Source organism: Abrus precatorius, unplaced genomic scaffold, assembly GCF_003935025.1.
Source record: "Abrus precatorius isolate BTA unplaced genomic scaffold, Abrus_2018 Scaffold2, whole genome shotgun sequence".
NCBI lineage: Eukaryota > Viridiplantae > Streptophyta > Magnoliopsida > Fabales > Fabaceae > Abrus > Abrus precatorius.
In genome coordinates, this window is record NW_020874362.1 from 35,842,624 (window position 1) to 35,866,430 (window position 23,807).

The following is a 23,807-nucleotide window of genomic DNA, read 5'->3' on the forward strand; positions in this document are numbered from 1 at the left end:
TAGACACAAATTTTATAAAATAATGACCCACATATAATTTTAATTAATTGTCAAATTCGTTACCTCATCTGGTGAGATAAAGTTCTTGTTATTGTTTGTTGTATTGTGACTCACTGGCTCTTTAAGGATTTAAACCCTTTTATAATTGCAAGTCAATAATAATTGAATTAAAAAAATTTATTTGGGAACTATCCCTGAACCAATTGGACGTAAATAAAAAATCTTAGGGTCGCTGACTAGCAGTTTATAACAGGGACGTGGGTATTACGAGGTTAAAATTCGAATTGATATGAAAATCATTATTCATCATTAAAAATCGTAAATGTCTTAATAGAATTTTGTATAGCAACTAATCCGTATATAAAATCACAAACTTTATAGTAAAAAGCTTTCACGTGACATATTTTGCTCTATTGCGTGGATAGATCATGTGCACATGCACCAGCACAAAACATCGAAGTTGAAAAAATGTGACCTTAATTCAAAGATAAGTAATTAGAATTGACAATAATGAATGTGTGGGTTCGGTAGTCTATAACGCACTTCTTTCTTTTCTGAGTCATTCCTTGAAAAAATATGCATGTCTAAGTCTAACTTTTTACAATACTTACCATACATTAGCTATGACAAGAGTTCGTTTAATTCAAAGATAAGAACATCGTGCTCTATAACTCCTTGCCGAGGAGGGCTACCATTTTCTTTTTCATTCAGGAACTTACGGTTACACCAAAATATTATATGGTAAATCCAATTTAATAGCAATTTCTAAAGTTTCTTGGCAAATATAAAAGAAGTGGCCTTATTTCAAAGAAAAATTTCAAGCAGCAAATTTTGCAGTGCTGCTAATCAACTAAGGGCTGTCAGTGGAAGCTTAAATGAGGCACATAGGTAGTGGAACCATCTCTGACCTGTTCTGATTAACGAGGTAAATCTGCTGCACAAAACTCCTGATTGGTATCAGTGTCATATGGTTTCTTCAAGCTTATTTGGGCACAGGAAGGGGAAGAGAATGAAAATTGTTTCAAACTCTTTGCATAAAGAGTGTTCATGACCCAAAACATATTGTTCTAGCACCACACTGACTTGCATTCTTGATGACTTGATGCTCTTGAGCAAATCCCTCAATGCACATAACTTCCTTTTTCCACAAGCAAAATCTTCAGCTGAATATTGCCCTTGACGTAAATGTTGTATTAGCCATTCTAGCCATTACTAGTCCTAAAGCCAGTGCAACTCCAAACAAAGCATGCAACCTCACGCAGTAGTACTTAGCCATGAAAATCTTGTTCTTGTCCTGTAAGAATACAACTTTGATTTAATAGCAAACTTTAGGACGTACACTAAGGTCAAAAATGAATCACCAACAGTTTTTCACTTGCCTTGTGATTGTCTTCGACAAATCTGACTACCAGGTTTCCCATCGGCAAGGTCAATGTACAAAGGAACTAGTACAACCATATTCACGTATAAGAATAAATCAAAAGTCCATGGTTCACAATAGCAACTGTACCCGTAAAGAATATGGAAGAAATCAGAAACGAGATGCATAATGTTAGTTTATGTGTTTCCGAGTACATACTATACAAGTGAGAGGTAGTGCCTTGCTAAGACCAAAAGCAACCAAAATAGCATAGAGCATAAATACTGCCACTTTCACTACCTCTGCACCTTTTGTAGTGCCAAGTCTAACCTGAAAGAGAATTGGAAATATATAGGTTAGGTAGACTCACATCATTATGATAAGAAAATTGTTCAATAAAACAAAGGCATGTACCAAAGGTGACAGTTTCCCAACTTCCTTGTCTCCTTCCACCTGTGTTATGCATAAAAAATGTCACCAACTTGAAGTTACAATAATTGGATTTAGATAGCAGAAATGAAAGTACCTGATGGAAATGACTGCAAAACAGAATAAGAGATGTTGTGAAGCCAACAAGAATTGATGCTGAAAGAACTGTTCCACTTAAGGAGAAATGGTCCATCACACTGTAAAAAACATTCAGAAACAGTAATCAAGCCATGAAAAATGAAATATTATAAGTTACATTGTAATCAGGTAGCTGGGATAACCTTGCACTGCCTTGTAATAAATAAAAAGCACTAGTGGCAAAAGGACCAAATGCTGCAAAGCACAAGGGCTCTCCCAGCCCCTGGTAACTTAGCCGAAATGGTGGACACTGCAGCAGAAATGGGTAAAGTATAGGATTTTGAGTATTAACTTGTAACTCTGAATAACTTGCCAACACAATTCTGATGTCAGAAGAAACTTGTTTATACCTGATATATATATCCACAAATAATTGCAGAAACAAGAAACAATATTGAACGCATGTTTCTTGCCACAACAGCAGTCCAAGTCAGCCCAAAAAAGCCAAGAGCAAGGCATAAGTAAGCAGCAATGAAGGTTCCTGTACGGCTTTCCAAATTCAACATAAGGAATAATCAAGCCGAGTTATTTCTTTATATCAAACACAGAAGCAAAAGAAAATAGAAAAACACCAAAAGAAAATTTGAGAGAAACTCACCTGCCAACCAGGTTTACAACTGATTCCTTTTTGTTCTTGTCAACTCCAGTGTCAAAATCATAAACATCATTGCTGTCATGGCGACACATAAGAAATTACTTAAGAAAAAATAAAATATTCCTTTGGGAGTGTTTAAAAAGAATGATGCATTAGAGGAATGTAGGGAGGGGGAGGGGGGTGGGGGGTGAAGTGAATATTCGCAATGTATTCAATTCTGTGTTTTTTATTAAGATGTGTTGGTACTCTGGATGACAAAAATGAAAACAAATAGCTAGCTAGCAAAGAAACAAGTTAGATATCACTTTTTTTTACTGTTTTAAGGACAAGAATTTAACAAAACGGTACAATTATGGAAATTTTAATTGTGTCCATGTTATTACTAGTTTTAAAAGAATATCAAGCATCTGAGTTGGAGAATGGAAGTTTAAGTTTGACGGAAAGTAATGGCCACCAAAAGTTCTAATGATGAGGAGTTGTTACAGGAGTGCGTTTTCATTATATATTTAAGAAAATAATTTATAAGTGGTAAGATTTTGTGGTGTTGAACAATTGTTTATCTCTATTTTATATTCACTCACTCCATCCCTTAAACAGTATTAAAACTTACCTTAAATTGAGCCAGGTAATGACAAGAACTGAAGAAGCCAAGAGAACAAAATAAAATCTAGCTGAGAAGATCCCTGACTGCAAATAAGCTGCTGCACTGCCAACCTATTTGTGGAAATCAATGGATAAATTAGAGCGCTCTCACACAACGAGAAAATTGATATTAAAGCAAAATTGTAATGCTGGTGCATTGCTTAAGATGACATGAATTCCCTATGAAAAATTATGGACAAGCTCTAATTCTAAAACAAGAGCTATGGAAATGAGTTCAACTTAACATAGAAAAGGGAGGGATAACCACTTAGAGAAAATCTTCTCTGGAAACTTAACATGCTTCAAAATATAATAGCTTCCATCTATATAACTGTTTTTAGCTAATGTAGCTACTTATGCACACTTTAAAAGTTCAGATGCTCACAGTGAGAGGAATTAAAGCAACAGAGTAAATTGGCAACTTGATGGCTCTCCAAATCAATGTTTCTATTGAAATATCCTCCTGAGTTTCCTCTTCAATCATAGAAGAAATGGGTAACTCTGCTTCTCTTGCACAACACACATGTTGATATTGATTTAATCTTTTAACTTGCAACCTTCCTCTATATCTCCTATGAAAGACCTTTCCAACACTACACGTTGATCTTTTGGAGCCATAATGACACCTGAAAATTAACCAACAGGTTCTCTTCAACCCAGTTTCACAGTAAACAATTCACATTAATTTCTTCAGCCTTTAATTTCCCATTTTTGCTGGACAGAGAAGAGGGAACTTGCCTTTTGAAGTAGCTTTGCACCTGAATGTACTCGCTGAGTTTCTTGAAACCAGAAGCATGGGTGATGTTGCAACACGTGGCAGCCATAGAGATTAATGCAATTGTAATCCCAAGCTCTTCATATCTATGTGAATAGTTTGATGAGTAACTGAGAAGAATAAGAAAAGATAGATAACCGAAACTAAAAGGACAAGGGAAGTTGAAACACTTCACATCGTAACACTTTCCATATCTGCCAACTGAGAAATCCTATCTCATTACAATCCCTTTGTGGACCACTAGAACACTGCCATCTAAGATTACTTTCTCTTGCCTCACTCATCAACCCATGCATTAATTAATGAGAGCAGTTACTTCAACAATTTTTATTTTTCATCGTGAGCGAAGGGTAAAAATAAATAATTTATTATGTATCAGGGATATTTTTAATTAATTATTGGAGATTAATTTTTCAACATAAATATATTATCAAAATAAATTTAATTTTTATAATTAATATATTAAAAAATTTAGTTATTAATAATTGTATTGATTTTATAAATATACAAAATTATATTATAATTGTATAAAAAATATACATTCACAATAAACTTGAACACATACATATATATATATATATATATATATATATATATATTCAAGTAAATAAATTTTATAAAAAAAATTATTAGGTACTTTATTATATTACTTTAGTTTAACAAATAATATATTTTTAAAATATAAATAAATTTTAAAATTTGGATTACATATTTAAAAAAATTAATCAATCTTATATTATATAAAAAGATATCAATTAAGTGATGCAGGTACAAGTTTATCAAATGAATGTTATATATATATTAAAAAGGTGTTGGGACTCAACCTTGTCTCCCTATGAACCGATCCTGTTTCCAATATGATAAAAAAAAAAAAAGGTATTTGATAGCTTTCATGAAATTTTATAAATATAAATATTTCAAAAGGATCACCTTTCCTTGTGTTATAATTTTTCTATTAACAATATGATAATTTTTTTAGCAACAACAGTGATATCATAAGTTAGATTCCTCAAAAAATGGTCTTTGATCACTATTGGGCTTCGGTTCTTTGTCACAAAGATACGGGCTTTGGGCTGCCCTTGGATTCCTTACCTTCCCTTCACAAAAAAAAAAATGCAAGAGCTTCGGTTAATAATAATAATAATAATATGGATTAAAGCAAAAGCTTCGTCGGAAGAGTTTGGATTTTGGAAGTTGCTTTATTATCTTTTTAATATACACGGAACAAAGAATTTTATAAAAATGGAGTATTTGTAAGGACCAATATATATTTTTTTTATTAGTGATAAAAAAAATATTATTTTCTCAATCTAATTTATTAGAATTTTTGCTTGATCGGTCGGTGAGAGGTTAATCTCTCATATTACAATCGAACACTAAACGTTTACATTTCTTGTAAAATATCAAAAATAGAAATAATTGTAAAATCAAGTACAAAAAAAAGTAAAGTGAAATTACGTAGTCAAAATGCTTATCCAAAACATTGTGTCAAATAAAGCGAGATAATATAAGAATAATACTGAGAAGGGGATAAATATTCTTGTTTTGTAATTTTATTTTCAAAATGTTATCTGTGGCGTAATTAAAAATATTCCTAATTAACAAAAAGCCATATGTATGTAAAGGAAAATGTTATTTTGCATTATATTTATTTTGGCTATAATGCAATTATTTGTTTCCTTTCCGTTTTTTAAAACGATAATTTATTAAAAATTGTTAAATTAATACAAAAATTAAACATTTTTTTTTCATTTAGAATTTAGACGGGGAAAAATACGACTTGGATACAATTTTAATAAATTTTTAAAGTAATTTTTATGAGATAAAAAAATTAGTATAAAAAATAATAAATTTTTTCATAAGTTAGAAATAATTTATCTCTTCAAATTTTTAAAAAATAATTTTTTCTCTTAATACTTCCAATTTTATCACTTATTTTATTTAAATCAATTTTTTTCTCAAACGTCACACTTTCATTTTTTCGAATTTTATTATTTCAATATACAAGTATAATAATTCCTCTCATTCTATATTTATAAAAATTAAATTAAAATTATTAAATAAATTTAATTAAAATTTAAAAAAATTATATATTAAAAAATTATTTAAAATTTTTTATAAAATAAAATAATTTATAAATTTCTTACCTTCAATTAATCAATTTCAATCGCGCGCAAACACCGCGAGTTAATTTGAGGCGAAGTTGATTTGACATGTGATGGAGTTGTATTATATGGTGTGTATTGATCATCTTGATAATATTGAACCTTGAATATTTGGTTATCTTTATATTCTAACAAGTAACATATCATGATGTGCTCCTTCAATCACGCCTCAAACAAATCTCAAGTTAGGAAGAAAATTACAGGTTACCTAAGAAAGTTTAAAACACACCATTTTGTCAAAGTACTTTTGTCTTTTTTATCAACTGCTGTTTCCTTAATAGATAATAGAATGTATATTAATAAAATACAAAACATATTAGATATTTATTTTTAAGAATGGAAAACTTATGTACCTATTAACTCAGAAGGTTCAAAACAAACACAAACTAGCTCAGAGAGTGCCACCATTTTAGAGGAGAAGGCCAAATGTTCAGAGGAGAAAGTGTTGCATTTGTGATCGCAGAGCAAGGTATTTTTTTTCTTTGACATGGGAGGGATTTCAGTGACTATCATGTGTAGAAAGGAAGGCAGCAAAGTAATCCTTTGTTAATTTCTTTTTATCATTTGATTCATTCGTTCATTCATTTTATATACTAGTTTTGATATGGACTTAATATTTCTTTTTATTTTTGTTTAATTTTTTCTGTAATGTTTTCTAAATTTAAATATGTAAGATGATTACATTGTGAGTTTTTTTTTTTTTTTGTCTTAGTTCTTCTTCTTCTTCTTCTTTAGTCTTTAGTATTTTTTAAATTTAGTGAGTGTTAAATAATAATGTAGCTAATTAAAAGTCTGTTATGTGTTAATTTTTTATTTATTTTTGAAATCACCTGAATATTCTTTCTGTCCTTTTCACACTCGCTGACAGTTTCTCATATTAAAATATAAAATCGCGAGTTTTTTAATATAGGCTAAGTTTACAAAAACCAGCAAAATGTTTAAAAAAAATATAGATCGAAATTAAATTTAAATTTTTCTAATTTAACACACTAATGTCTGTTGTCTACAGTAAGTTGATCCAAATGAATCAGATAACTTGTTTTATCAACTCTAATCAAAAGTTGAATAATTTGGAATCCTTATGCATCCACAAATTTTTTGATGGCCTTCTTAACCTTAGTTTTAAGATTATAATAAACATGAAAGCATCTAAATGATTTTTTATTTCTAATATAATAAATAATTTATTTTTAATAAAAATTATTTTTAAGTATTTAAACTCAAACCCTAAAATCAGATTTATTGAAAAATTAATTATTAAATAAAAAATGATAAATATTTTTTAAATAATAAATGCATGGAACTTTTATTAATATTTATTTCATAAAATAAAAATTATTAAGAAGGTATTATAGTAGAATTCTAGTATGCTATTACTTTTTAAAGATATTTTAAAAAAATGTGCTTAAAGATATATGTTAAAGAGTTTAAATATTTTATTAAATTGAAAAATATTTATTATCTTAAAATTAAAAAATTATTTAATACATATTTTTATAATAATATAAAATATTTAATAAAGTATATGTAATACTTTTAAAATGTAATTTTAAATACACGTTAAAAAAATTATTAAAAAAAGTTATCTCAACCCATAGAAATTAAGACATTTGTGAGAGCCCATAAGAGAATAAATGAGTGCGGCTAAGGTCTATTTTCTCACCATTAATGACTTGGAATGTGTGTTGTACATTATTGAGGGCATGGTAATAGCCTAGCAATTAATAATAAATGTTAGGAAATAATTTATGTATAATTTTTAAAAATATTTTTGTTATTTTTAATTGAAATTAAATTTTATTTAACAAAAAAAACATATATTTAAGATTGTTCTAAAATAAAATTAAAAATATCTAGAGAATTGCATCTATATTTTGTCCTGAATGTTTGGCGTTGTGCATCCAAGGAATGTATTTTGCAGCATTAGAATCGCAGCTTGTGCTCTGTAACAGAAGAAAAGGGTAAACCAAAATGACAAAATCAACTCTTCCCTTAGATAAGTGTCGTTGTTTAAATCGCCATACTTTCTTACTATGCAATATCATAGAATAAAAAAAGCTCTTCATTTATTGTTTATTACTCAAATAAAAGGCTGGGAAAATATCAGTAGCAGAACAGGGTCTTTAACTATATAGATATAACTTGCACAATTCACCAAACCAAGTTCCTTTATCTTCATACCCTCTTTTCTTAGTTTCACTGTCATCTACATATACTATTCATACATAACTGAAAAATTGAGAAATGACCACCCTTCTTCATTCACGTGATCAACCCAAGGTTTTGCAAACTAACCCACAAGTTCTTACTACATATGAAGGTGATGCCATAAAGTTAACAGAAATGAATGCAAGTGTTGAGGGAAAGGAGGGCATAACAGTGACATGGGAGAATTTGTGGGTCACTGTACGAAATGGAAAGAAAAAGAAACCAATTCTGCATGGTCTTACAGGTTATGCTCGGCCAGGAAGGATTCTGGCCATTATGGGCCCTTCAGGATGTGGAAAATCTACACTTCTTGATGCTCTAGCAGGTAATTAGTACAAGACTAGTACGATTTATATATTTGGTTTGTGGTGATGTCCTTTACTATACACGTGCTTATTATGAGTCTCATGGTATGGTACCAACTTGCTATCATGCTGATTGCTGAGTGAATAGTGACATCCTTTTTTAGTATTACAACCATTGCTTTTAAAGGAAGGTTAAAGAATTTTAGACAAGTGTGTGAAGTTTTCTATGCATCTTTAAATTCTTTTTGTGAATTACTTGTTAGAACAGCATTTAGGTAGTTGGTCATGTGAAATTACATTAGCAATAGTTATACGTTGGAGGAAAAGGAGAGTATTTAAGTTTTTCTTTTTGGTCAGCATCTATTGTCTTGATGCTAAAATAGTATAGTTTAACAAGAAGAGGTAATTTCTTTTGTTTGATATGATCTGGTTTTAGTTATATAAATGTAATGCCTATCATATGATTCAAACCACGATTCAGGAAGATTGAGCTCAAACATGAAGCATACAGGGAATATTCTAATCAATGGCCACAAACAAGAACTGGCTTATGGAACATCAGTAAGATAAAATTCCATAAAGCTACCTCAGAAAAAAAGTAGCATTTTTTTTTCTAGGCAAAAGTAATTGTTTTGGAAAGGAGATTTCTTAACCTCTCTTGTCGCTACTACCACCGTGTGAAATCAGGGCTATGTAACACAAGATGATGCTATGCTGTCAACTTTAACTGCTGGAGAAACTTTATACTACTCAGCTCAGCTTCAGTTTCCAGATTCCATGTCCATAGCAGAGAAGAAAGAACAAGCAGACATCACACTGAAAGAAATGGGTCTGCAAAATGCCATTAACACGAGGGTTGGAGGGTGGAGTTCTAAAGGCCTGAGTGGGGGACAAAAGAGGAGACTTAGCATTTGCATTGAGATTCTAACACGCCCAAAACTTCTCTTCCTCGATGAACCAACTAGTGGACTTGACAGTGCAGCTTCCTATTATGTTATGAGTAGAATTGCAAGTCTAAATCTAAGGGATGGCATTCGAAGGACTATTGTTGCATCCATCCATCAGCCTAGCAGCGAAGTTTTTGAACTTTTTCATGATCTTTGTCTTTTGTCTTCTGGTGAAACAGTATATTTTGGTTTGGCTTCTGATGCAAATCAGGTTAGGAATAAAAATAGTTAAAAAGAAGCACATATTGATTTGAAGTTGATAAAATACATAGTGACACTTTTGATTCAGTGCAGTTTTTTGCTTCAAATGGTTTCCATTGCCCAACTCTCCACAATCCTTCTGATCATTACTTAAGGATCATAAACAAAGATTTCGAACAGGTACACAAACTCTCAAGTTTGGCTATTTTGGAGGAGAACGTCAATTTATTTCCCAAAATTGATACAATTTGGTTCTTAACAGTATAAAAAGGTAAAATTGGTCATTAACTTTGATAATCATTGATTACTTTTTACCCTGATTATCAATTACTTAAGTCCTTAATTTTGTTGCACATCAATTGATTTGATCCTTAGGGAGTAAATTAACTAATGGTTGTCAAATTTAGGGACTATCTGGATTGTTTTTCTAATGCTAGTGACCAAATTTATTAGTGATGTCAATTTCAAGGACCAAACTAATTTGTTGTTGTCAAAGTTAAAGATTAAATTTTCCTTTTAGTAATATAATTTACAAAATTGAACAGTAGTGCCAACTTCAGGGACTAATTTAGTGCTTTACATTTCAGGAGTCTATCTTCTAATAAGGAAAATGCAGCCAAAAACCTGAAACTTATTTGATTCATCTTATTGTTCTTATTGTTTCCAGGATGTTGAAGAAGGCCTTGGTAAAGGAGTACCCACAGAAGAAGCGATTGATATCCTTGTAAATTCTTATAGGTCATCTCAAATTAGAAAACAAGTTAAAAAGGAAGTGGCGAAAATAGGTGAAAGTGTAAGTTTCATGTTAAATTCCTCCCACTAAGACTACAACATCGAAGAATAATTTCACAAACCCAAAGACTCGTATACTTGAAAGACTAACTTTTGCATGCTTTTAGGATTGTGGTGCAATAAAGAAGAAGAGGATCCATGCTGCATTTCGCACCCAATGCCTTGTTCTTATAAGAAGATCTTCCTTGCAATTGTTTCGTGACATAAGCAATTACTGGTTACGTTTAGTGGTCTTTATTTTAATAGCTATAAGCATTGGCTCTATCTTCTATGACCTTGGCACAAGTAATGGATCTATTCAGGTATCATATATAATAAGCATAGGACAAAATTTATGTGCAGTTAGATGTTTTTTACGTTGTTCTCCAGTTAAAATTAGAGTTTCAACTTTGTAACGTTTGTTGACAAGGTCGACACAGGTTAATCCCACAAAAGCCAGCAAAAACTGGGTTTTACCCGTTTTGGGCACTTTTGGTAAGTCTGAATTATATCTGAACCTTTTCAGCCCGACCCAAAAGTCCACTACCCGTCATGGGCCAGTCTATATGAGTCGGGCAGCTCATTTTGCTATTTCTATTTATTATATAGATTACTAACATAAAACTCCAATTTTAATTGAAGAACAACATATATTATACAACACTAAACTTTGGTCCAAATGCTTTGCTTTAACCAACAAAGTTGATAAGTAATACAATATCCTCATGCACGCTTCAGGGGAGAGGTTCGCTGCTCACATTTTTTATGTCAGTTCTGACTTTTATGACCCTTGTTGGTGGATTCTCTCCACTTTTAGAGGAAATGAAGGTAAAATTTCTGTCATTTTGTACTGTATTTTAAGATAACGTGATTAGTACTAATTCTTATTTCTAATTGAAAATGTTTCCATCTATCATCATGTCAGGTATTTGAACGAGAGAGATTGAATGGGCACTATGGTATCACAGCTTTTCTAATTGGAAACATATTTTCTGCTGTTCCTTACATGCTCATGAGCTCTCTGATTCCTGGAGGAATAGCATACTACCTTTGTGGAATGCACAAAGGATTAGAACGCTTCTTGTACTTCACTTCTTTGCTATTTGCCATAGTGATGTGGGTTGAGAGCTTAATGTTGGTTGTGGGGAGTATCTCTCCAAACTATGTCATAGGCATGTTCCTAGCTGGTGGAATTGAAGGGCTCATGATTTTAACAGGTGGATTCTATCGACTACCAAATGATCTTCCCAAACCATTATGGAAATACCCTTTACACTATGTTTCTTTCCTCAAGTATGCTTTTCAAGGATCATTCAAGAATGAGTTTGAAGGCTTAACATTTTCTCTAGATCAAGATGAAGGCACCAAAACCATGAGTGGTAGAGAAATACTGAGTGACACATGGCACGTTGAAATGGGTCACTCTAAGTGGGTTGATCTTATTATCATGATTGGAATGATTGCTCTGTATCGAGTTCTGTTCTTGGCCATCACTAAGAGTAAGGAGAAGTTGAAGCCTTTTGCTGCAGCCATCAGTGGTTCCAGAGCATAAAAGTTTAGTAGAACTGGAATCAGAATAACAGTGATTCCTAAAATGTGAACTAAATACAAAAATTGCCTGATGACAAATGTGGCAATGGATATGTTATTTACTAACAATTTTATAAATTCTATCTTTATAATAACTTTGTGTGATAAATGTTACCATTATGTGTGTGCGTAGGGGATAATAGGATGAATTGAAACAAGAAATTTATTATTTATATTTATTATGAAAAATATACTTTATTGATTTAATCAATAAATTATATCATAATATTCTCTCATGATTATATATGTTAAATTCTAAAATACATAATTTAATAATACATATTTGTTTATATTTTCAATAATTTATTGTATGTTGAGATAAAGTAATATGGATATATTAATTTTTATGTTATATAAAGTTACGTAAAAGGATGGAGTTAATTTGAGTATTTAGGTTACTTCCGATAATTTAAATTTAAACTTTATGACCTAAACTTCGTAATTTTGTTATATTTAATTAATTATTTAATAAAATTAATTTTTTTATAATATTAATAAAAAATAATTCTACTAGACTATCAAATAATATAAAATAATTTAATCAAATTTTAAAAATATAAAACTCTGTATACTTTTTAAAATTTCACATAATTATTTCTTTTAATTTATAATTTTTAAAAATATTTTTATATATTAATCAATAACTAAACTTGAAAATTAAGAATATATATTATATTATTATTAGTTTTTGTGTATGATATTTTGTAAATTAATTATATTCTATAACAATAAATAGTTTTATATATTTCATTTGCTGACATTAGCATTTAGTTTTATGTGTATTTTATATTAAAATCATATTTTTTATCATTTTTAAAAATTATGACATTAATAAATTAATTAATTTTAATTTTAATTTAAAATTTGTTTAAAAGTTAATTAAAATTAACAATGAGAGAAAGAATGTTTATTTTATACTAATTTTTTTAAAAAATATATAAAAAATAATTCTAATAAATCTTCTAAATCTTTATAAATTTATGTTATCTTAAATTGAATTTCATAACATTCTTAAAACCTATTGAAAGCAATTCACAAGTTGATTTTAGAATGATTTGAGATGTTTTTGAAAACATTGAAACTGATTCAAATAGAAACTCCAAACATCCCTAATCCAGTATGGGACTGATGAATGGGATTGAATGCTGTATGTTGAGTTGCATGGTGGGTGGTAATATGGTTGGTGATGGATGGGTATGTTGAATGCATGTGTTGATATTGATGGTGATTTAATGAATGGTCCCTTGCATCCACATGAAAAATCTATTGTGTTATGGTTATATTCTATTATTCCCTCCCAAACTGGGGAATGCCGTTGCATTTGCGTACTTCATGCCTTGAATAGTTTAAATAAATTAGATTGCTTAAGCAAATTGTATAAAATAAAATATGCTTATTAAGATCCATTGTATTCTTGGTATATGTATATTAAAAATATGAAAATCAAAAGAAAGTTAAAAATAATAATACATCATGTCGTACACCCTATCAATTCTTAGTAGTTTGTAATAAAATGATTTTAAGAAAATTTTGTATTTTTCAATGCTATTTTTGTATTTTACATTAAATTTTCAGTGTAATATGAAATTTTATTAAGATAATTATATTGATGATATCTATATTTTTAAAAAAATTATTTTACTAATTTTAGAAGTTAATTACACTGAAATATTAAAAGTGCTACTAAGTTTCTTCTAGTAAAGAAATAATTGATGCAAAAGATTATTAAAAAGTAATAATCTATGCACAAATATATATATATATATGATAAAATTATTTAAAAATTTAAATGTTTTTAAAAATATTTTAATCTAATTCTACAATAATAAAGAATATATATTCAAATGATAAATATTTAATAAAATTAAAATATTTTTAAAATAAGAAAATAATATATTCATTATTATGAAATTTATATAAATAAAGATATTAGCATAAAATTTGAAAGTTTGTGTAATACTATAAGAGAAATTTTATAAATGTAAACATAATTTTTTTAAAAAAAATAAAAAGTTTATATAAAATAATAAAAAAAGTAAAATTATTATAGTTAGGATGGACAGAACAAAACCGCCCAAATCTTAAATAACTTAATAACATTTAAAGTTATTAGGCGGGTTTAGGGAGGTGATGGGTAAAATATTCGTTTGATTTTCACCGGATCTCACATTTAGAGCTCCAAACAGTCCATAACTAGCTAGTTCACACAAGACAATTTTAATATTTATAAATACATGTGACATATTATAAAAGGAGATTATTTTATTAAAAATTTTGTTAATAGTAATAAAATTTTATTATATTTTTATAACTTCAATACAATAACTATATATTTATTTAAAAAAATATAAAAGTTAATTTTTAGTCAGATTATAATTCTACAACTACATTATAAATACAATTTTATTTGTATTATTTATTTAATATATTGTTAAAATAACTTCATATACTTATTTGTTTCAAATTGTAATATATATATATATATATATATATATATATATATAAAATTAGTAGATTGGTTCTTTAGTTTTTTTTTTTTTTTTAGTTTACTTTATAGTCTTTTATTATTTTTTGTTTTATTTTAATCTTTTAACTTTTAAAATTATTGTAAAAATTTATTTTTTAATTTTAATTCTTTTAAATATTTATCTTTTTGTCTCTTATAATTTTTATTTTTTTTACCTCTCCTTTCAAATTTTTCTTCTTTTTATTTGTTTCCATCAATGTCTTTGATCTATTTTTTTTTTTCAATTCAAACTTTGACAAAAACACATCATATTTTTTTAAAAAATTCAGCTAGATCTTGGCAACATGGGAGCTATCACCACAGCTGTAGAACATGAGTTGAATAAGGTATTAGTAAGCTTCTTGAAAGGGGCAGAAGAAAATGAGAATTTAGTGCATGCAGGTAAATATTAACAACAAATAAAAAGAAAAAGAAGAGATATGAAAGACCAAGAGAAGGAATATGAGAACACCAATTCTAAGAAATATATTCTTGGGACATAGATGAGGAGTAAGACCAAGAGAAGAAATATGAGAACACCAATTCTAAGAAATATATTCTTGGGACATAGATGAGGAGTAAGAGGAAGAAAACAAAAAAGTAAAATGCTTTTGAAAATAAAATATTAAAATAAAATAAAAAATTAAGGGACCAATATACTTAATTAACCAAACAATATAATAAAATAATATAAGAATATAATTGTAATAAAAGTAATTTAACAATAAATAAATATAAATTGTTTAGGTAAAGTGTAAGAGTAATAATAAAATTTATAATTATTTATTAATTTAAAACAAGTATTTCATATCAACTTTAATTTAAATTTATAACATGATATCTAAACACTATTTATTTAAATAATTTTCACTTCTATTAAAGAGAATTTATTTAAAAGATTCTTATACGTCAAGTATATAGGCTAAGAGGATAAAATACATGTTTTTTTCTTTATTCTGTTAATTTTTAAACTAATAAAATCTATTAGTAATGGCAATAGGTAAAGAACCCTATAGACACTTCAAAATTTATCCACAATAGGTAGAATATTTACCCACTACATAAGTATGAATAAATACCTACAAATTTTAATGGAGATAGATGTTTGTATGGGTATCTAAGTACCTATCTCATTGCATACCCGCATATATATATATATATATATATATATATATATATATTAATTGTACTACTTATGTAAAGTTATATAAGATTAATATAAAAATATTTTCAATAATAAAGTAAATCAAAAAAATTATTTTGGTTCATATTTTTAATAGAAAAATTTATTTACTATTTTATATTGTTTAACTAGGCTAATACAATTTAATTATTATATAGTTTATATGAGATTGACTTTTTTTTTAAAAATTATTTATATATGACACACATAAAATATTTTTCACACAAATATTTTCGTTAATAAAATCATATTAATATTTAATTCATAAAGTGAATGATAAATAATAAGCATATTGTAATTTGTTATTTTTCTTATAATTTTATATTCAAAAGTTAGAAAAATTATTTCAGGTGTCCACTTCTCGTTGTCATTTAGTACTTGAACTTAACCTTACTCTTATTTCATTAAAACCTATTGCAACAAGTATAAAACGTTATTCATTAGAGCTAGTTGTCAATGTTGCCACAAAAGGTCACCAAGTGATTCCACACAAGCGACCACACATTCTCGTTATCACTATGTTATTTTCGTTTGATCAGATCTCACAAGACATTTAGCACTTGTGATCTTTAAATATTTATTTTTTTATCTATGCTTGTACTTTATTTGGTAACTACATATTGAATTTTTATATTATTATACTATTTATATAAAGTTATATAAGCATATTTTTTTTATAAATATTTTTTTTCTCAAATCAGTACAAGTAATGGGTATGGGTATGCAAGTATCCAAAGGGTACAGGTACAGAAATTAATATTCATCCTCATGTGAGTATGGAGCTAGGTACAAGTATTTTTTTAAAATGCAGGTATGAAAATGAGTAATATAGTACTCTACCCATATCCTACCCATTATCATTCCTAAAATCTATATATTTAATATCTCTTATGCATCAAATTGAATTAAATTGATTATATTTTATCTGAATATCAAACAAATACTTTTCCTTCATATATCAATTAATGCTGATATTTTAAAATTATACACACATTTTTCATATGATCATTAGCTTTTAAATTAATACAATACTCTTACATGATTTTTAATTTGAATAGTATAAATAGGACTTTATTTAATAATCTGATTTATTTTTATTTTTAGTAATACCTAATGACATGACAGATTGCTTTAAAACGTTAATATATTTATGATATTTTATGATTGGATATATTTATTATTATTATTATTGAGTGGATATATTTTCAAGCATGCCTAATTAATTTGTGCAAATGATTGTTTTATAAGATTGTTTAATTTGAAAGTCTTTTTTTTTTCAAAAAATTATATATTTAATAAAAATGAAAATGAAGTAAAGACAAGCCAAGTAACTGTGATGCAACTTATCATAATTAGAAATTGAAGCAAAGATATAAAATTGAGGTGCCATGCCTAGAGAAATAGATATATTATAGTTAAAGAACACCATGCATTAATTGTGGTCGACTAAAACCAGCTAACTAAATTTAGTACAAGGGTCCAATGTTTGTGGGCTTTTGGGATCTACCACACATTTATTTAATTTTATTTTATCGTTGAACCTACTTTTGCCATAAAAATAAAATAAAGAGCAATAATTTAATCTGGTTGCTTTTCTAGCTTAAATTCACTTATAAATAATCACCTGCAAGTTGATCAGGGTGTACTCAAATAATTCAAATTGACATGGGAGAAAAACAGGATGACATTACTGTGACATGGGAGAATGTGGAGGCCATAGTTACAAATGGAAAGATTAGAAAACAAATTCTACATCGACTTACAGGTTATGCTCAGCCAGGGAAGCTTTTGGCTATAATGGGTCCTTCAGGCTGTGGCAAATCCACACTTCTTGATGCTTTAGCAGGTGAACTAAGAACTAGCTTATTATATTATTATTCTGAGCCATATATACATATATACTTCATGTATTATAACTACAAAATTTTAATTTCAATGAAGTTGACGCATCATGATAAGCATGTTAAGTTTTCATTTAATACCTTTATATACTCTATTAATATATGCCTGTATTTATCTGTTACTTTTTTTAGCAATGTTAAAAACAGTGCATATTATAATAAGTTTCTTTTGTGGTTGGAACTTGAAAGCTAGTTATTATGTAAAAAAACTATCATGTGTGTATGATTCGAACAACGTTGCAGGAAGATTGAGATCAAACATAAAGCGAACGGGGAAGATTCTAATCAATGGCCACAAACAAGAACTGGCTTATGGAACATCAGTAAGAGAAAATTCCATAAAATTACTAGTATTAGTAGAAAAAAGAAATATACAATTGTAAAAAAAAGTTTTTTATTAACCTCTTTCCCACATCACATGAAATTAATTAGGGCTATGTAACTGAAGATGATGCTATGTTGTCATGTTTAACTGCTGGGGAAACTTTATACTACTCAGCTCAGCTACAATGTCCAAACTCCATGTCAGTAGCAGAGAAGAAGGAACGAGCAGAAATCACACTGAGAGAAATGGGTCTGCAAGATGCCATTAACACACGGGTTGGAGGGTGGGGTTCTAAAGGCCTAAGTGGGGGACAAAAGAGGAGACTTAGCATCTGCATTGAGATTTTAACACGCCCAAAACTTCTCTTCCTTGATGAACCAAGTAGTGGACTTGATAGTGCAGCTTCCTATTATGTTATGAGTAGAATTGCATGTTTAAATCAAAGAGATGGAATTCAAAGGACTATTGTTGCTTCCATCCATCAGCCAAGTAGTGAAGTGTTTGAACTTTTCCATGATCTTTGTCTTCTGTCTTCAGGTGAAACAGTGTATTTTGGACCGGCCTCTGATGCAAATCAGGTTAGGAACTAAAATCCTTGTAGAGACTAGAGTGGCACATACTAACTTGAAGTTGATATATATAATGATACTTCTCATTCAGTGCAGTTTTTTGCTTCAAATGGATTTCCTTGCCCATCTCTCCATAATCCTTCTGATCATTACTTAAGGACCATAAACAAAGATTTTATTCAGGTAGTCGAACTTGCAGAGTCTAGTGTTTATTGGAAGATTTGAAAATCGATTAGGGGTATTACATAGCTGAAAATTTGAAACGTACTTGATTTGTTTTCAGGATGCTGAAGAAGGCTTTGGTAAAGGAGTTACTACTGAAGAAGCTATTCATATCCTTGTAAATTCTTATAAATCGTCCGAGATTAGACATCAAGTTCAGAATGAAGTGGCAAAAATAAGTGAAAGCGTAAGTTTGATGTTGCATTCCTTCCATTTACACTCCCATGCACAAATTCTTATTTAATAAACATTTTAAAATAATATTTTATATTATAATTTAACTACAAAATTTATTAAAATAAATATATTTTTGATAAATATATTTAAATAATTATTTATTTCAATACATTCAATTTTATTTTATTTTTATAAACGATAACTCATAATAACTTATTTTAATGTTATATAAAAAATTATTAAAATAAACTAAGAATAATTTATAAAATCATAAATTATTTTTTATATAAAATAAGCTAGAATTATCTTATCATAAACTAGTGATAAAGTATTTCAAAGGAAACTCGAATATATAACATTAGAAAGAATACCTTGAACTGTATACCATTTATGTGAATAATTAACTTTGGGACGTGTTTATTAGGATTCGGGTGCAATCGGGAAGAAGAAGATCCACGCTGGATTTCTCACTCAGTGCCTCGTTCATACTAAAAGATCTTCACTGCAAATCTATCGCGACATAAGCAATTATTGGTTACGTTTTGTTGTCTTTGTGGCAATTGCTGTAAGCATGGGGTCTATCTTCTATCAACTCGGCCTCGGTAAAGGTTCTATTCAGGTAAAATATCAATAGTATCTTCTTCTTCTGTTTAGTCTAAATATTTCTTACACTTATCTGACTTTTTTTTTTTTTTTTTGTAATTATAATATATTAAATATAAATTAAATAAAAGACTGAAATTGAGTATAAATTTTTTTAAATTTACATAACTGTAAAAAGATTCTGTCATATATATATATATATATATTAGGATCTATTGATACTAGATGTAAGTTTTAAATTTACACTAAATTTTAACTGTACAAATAAATAAGAAAGAGGTAATTTTTTAACTGTTAAATTGTTGATTTATACAGTTGAGATTTGGTATTTTCATGTTTTCTTTTTTGGGAGGGTATTACAGTTATTAATTACTAAATAATTAATAATTATATTAAATTTAAAAAAAATAAAAGAAAATCTTAATTTTACCCCTTCAACTTCTTTCTTATCATCACGTGCTCATTTATCTCTCACATCTTCTTTGAAGATACTTAGCTTGAATGCTTCTGGTTACTAATCCACCCCAACACAGTCAATCCTCATCTCTCTTCCACTGCACAGTTCACCAGAATTTAGAAACATGATTACGCGTGAATTATTCAAACTCACTTTATTAATATTTGTTTAAATCTTAAAGACAACCCAAGGGAGTTGTGAGAGACAAAAGGAATAAAGATGAGAAATAAGTTGATTTTGACATAGTTTATAAATTATATATATAATTATAATTTTATTTATTATATTTATTTAAAAAATGTTTAATTTTTTATCATCTTATATAATATTTGAGTGTTATTTTAGATAAATAGTTATAATTTATTATTATTTTGCTTAATATTTTAGTATAAAGAATTATTAAATACTAAATTAAAAATAAAATGTATTCAATGTTTGATTAAAAAAATTAGCAGGTCATAAACAAGCTAATAAAATAAATTAAAATTTTTTAATCAAGTTAAACTTAAGCTTTATACAAAACTATTTTAGACTGAACTCTTAAATTAAGCTTTAAAATTATTATTTTTTTAAATTTTAGTTACTAAAAATTTAAAAACTCTTTGTTAATTCTTAATTTATTAGTAAAAAAATAGTGAATAACTTGATTTTTTATGTAAAATATAGAAAGATTAAATGAGTGAATAATAAAATATTTTTAAGCTTTTAAGAATTAAAATTAATTGTTGGGAGAGATTATACTCACTTTGGTGATCTCTCTATCTTCTAAAAGAATAATTTTTAATGATGGACTAAAAATATCCTTAGTGTGTAAAAAAAAAAAAAAACTCACAGATTAAACATATTATTACTTTGGTTTGGAATGAGATGGAGGGAGTTGAAAGATTTTTATAAAATTTTCACTTAGTTTAAAATTTTGAAAAGAGGTGGAGAGAGAAGGGGACTTAAATTCCCCTCAATCAATTTTAGCTTCAATATAAAATTGTGAGAATTTGGAGGAAAGAATTTTTTAACTAATTAAATAAAATTATAATTTAATATTTTTTTTGACCATTTTATATTAATAATAAATTTATTTATTGTTCTTTCACTCTCTTCTCTATGCCATCCACTACCCACTATCTAGTTACTATTATTTTTATTTAATTTGATTTTTAACATTAATACATATATTATTTAGTTCTTGACCTCTTTTTTTTTAAATTCTATTATGTGGTATTCTGTTATATATTCATCACTATTATATTTAACATTTTGTGAGTTGATGAACGTTCTATTGTATTTAGACAAACACATAGGGTAGAGATTTTTCTTTTCTATGTGAGAAAAGCAGTAAATTATGGTTGTACAGCAACATATAAATGGTCAAAGTTAATTGTTTGTATAAATTAATTTACTCACAATACTTGTACTGATAATTTAATTTTTAACAATAATTTATATCAATAATGAATAATCCAATATTGAATTATAAATAAATGATATGTTTTATCTGTCTATTTACAATATTTGTTTTCCATTAGTGTGTAATATTTTGATATACTTTGTTAGATAAACTTTGGCCAAACAAATTGTTTCTGGACGAATTGAGGTACAAGTAATTAATATACTTTTTTTAACATCACGAATTCACTTTTAAAGTTAACGTTACTGAAAAATCAAATAAACGAATGGATGAAAAGAATAATAATTTCAACTATTAGGCACTAAATAAAATTTGATTTTAGGGTAATAAATAATGTTTTATTCCGATGTTTATGATGCACAAAGTTGAAGCCTGAAGGGTAATGCAATTTTCTCTCGTGCATGGTTCAGGGTCGAGGATCGCTGCTTACTTTTTTAAATTCAGTTCTGACTTTCATTACACTTATTGGTGGGTTCCCTCCATTAATCGAGGAAATGAAGGTAAATTTCATGTTCTATAAATTGAAGTTTTATTTAACTATATGCTACTCCTGTGCTTCACTTCTTATCCGGTGTAACTTTATATGATATAAAATCAATCTAGTTAAGTGTCATTTTTAAAAATATTAGTTAAGAATTAAAATTGAAAAAAAAACTTATTAAACTAATTAGAATATTTAAATCAAACAAATTGCCACCCACAACCAAGTCGTTTATGAGAGGAAGAAAGATGAAAACATTTGTCTGTTATCAGTTAATTAAAATTTAGGTCTTGTTACCAAATGTTTTATGAATATTAATTAAAAATTAGTAAATTTTATAAAAAAAAACTTACTTTGAGATACAATAAAAATCCAAAAATAAAGTATATTATTATAGTTTAAATAAAAAAAATCTATTTTAAACTTTTTAATTAATATCTTTAGACTTTATTTGAGAATTAAATTAAGAAAAATATTTATTTAATAAAAACTTTTATTTTGAAGTTTATGAACGCAAAGAGAACTTAAAAAAATTATGTAAACTCATAGTTTTAAGTTATCTTAAATTAAAAGTTTTCTATCTCATTTTTTTCTCCTTCCTAGCTTATTCCTCTAATGAGTTTAACCCCTTTTTTTTTTTACCCTGGAGACTCCTAAATAAAATTGAAGATATTAATTAATTGTTTTTTTAGAATTTAATTTGGATATGTACAAGTGTCTCTCCAGCCTACATTGAAAAGACCACAAAGTGATCTGGTAAGTGATAATTTGACTTGATTTCTAGCTGAAATTGTTTCCCCTCACTGTGTCAGGTATATGAACGTGAGATATTAAATGGGCACTATGGTATTACGACCTTTCTTATAAGCAACACATTCTCAACTATTCCATACATTGTAATAATATCTCTGATTCCTGGAGCAATAGTTTATTACCTTTCTGGATTGCATGAAGAACTTGAACGCTTTCTATACTTGGCTTCTATCCTATTTGCTGTTGTGATGGGGGTAGAAAGCCTTATGTTGGTTGTTGGGAGTATCTTTCCAAATTTTCTGATGGGTGTGATCGTTACTGGTGGAATTGAAGGGATTGTGATTTTGACAGGTGGTTTCTATCGATTACCAAACGATCTCCCAAAACCATTATGGAAATACCCTTTGTACTATGTTTCCTTCCTCAATTATGCTTTCCAGGGGTCGTTTAAGAATGAATTTGAAGGCTTGTCATTTGTTTTGGATCATGATGAGGGTTCCAAAACAATAAGCGGTAGAGAAATACTGGCTGGGACATGGCATGTGCAAATGGGACATTCTAAGTGGGCTGATCTCATTATCATGTTTGGAATGATTCTTCTGTATCGAGTTCTGTTCCTCGTTATTGCTTAGACCAAGGAGAAGTTAAAACCTAATTTTTGTAGTAATATCTTTAGAACTGGACCAATCATTAAACCAGAAGAGATTCTGATTGACAGTCCAGTAATTTATAACTGTAGTTGAATTATAATTGGATGGTATATTTGTAGTGTACTATATATTTTTATTTTTATTTATTATATTTGTTTGCTGTATATGGATATGTAAATTTATGCAAAATAGTAATAATTTGTTGTATCGATAGTAAGAAAGTTACTTCGTTTGCAAGAGATTGGGATTCGAATTTTTGACACATTTTGTTGCATGTCAACTTTTGTTTGAATTACATTACTTCATAATTATTATAAATATTGAATTTTATTAATCTAATATAGCATTATATGATTTTAAAGTAAGGCATAATCATCTTCTAAATCCACTGATACTTTATTCAGTGTAGTTTTACTTCAAATGGTTAATGGTGTTTTTCGCCTAACTCT

The 23,807-nt window shown here is 28.1% G+C and overlaps 1 protein-coding gene and 1 pseudogene across 2 annotated transcripts; one reads left to right on the forward strand and one right to left on the reverse strand.

Moving 5' to 3' along the window:
• Positions 1-522: 522 nt before the first annotated feature.
• Positions 523-4,041, reverse strand: LOC113857810 (2-carboxy-1,4-naphthoquinone phytyltransferase, chloroplastic). 2 transcript variants are annotated; one of them, XM_027490021.1, is made up of 11 exons: positions 3,903-4,041; positions 3,550-3,790; positions 3,133-3,236; positions 2,526-2,597; positions 2,278-2,416; positions 2,071-2,177; positions 1,887-1,986; positions 1,775-1,813; positions 1,661-1,690; positions 1,380-1,445; positions 523-1,294 (listed from the first exon to the last, which is right to left on the reverse strand). In XM_027490021.1, the coding sequence occupies exons 1-11, from the start codon at positions 3,986-3,988 to the stop codon at positions 1,160-1,162; spliced, it is 1,119 nt and encodes a 372-aa protein (XP_027345822.1). In that variant the 5' UTR covers positions 3,989-4,041; the 3' UTR covers positions 523-1,159. The 2 variants fall into 2 exon arrangements, with proteins under 2 accessions (XP_027345822.1, XP_027345821.1); XM_027490020.1 differs by having other exon boundaries at positions 1,580-1,690; positions 3,903-4,026.
• Positions 4,042-8,292: 4,251 nt separating this feature from the next.
• On the forward strand, positions 8,293-23,451 carry LOC113859945 (annotated as a pseudogene).
• Positions 23,452-23,807: the final 356 nt, after the last annotated feature.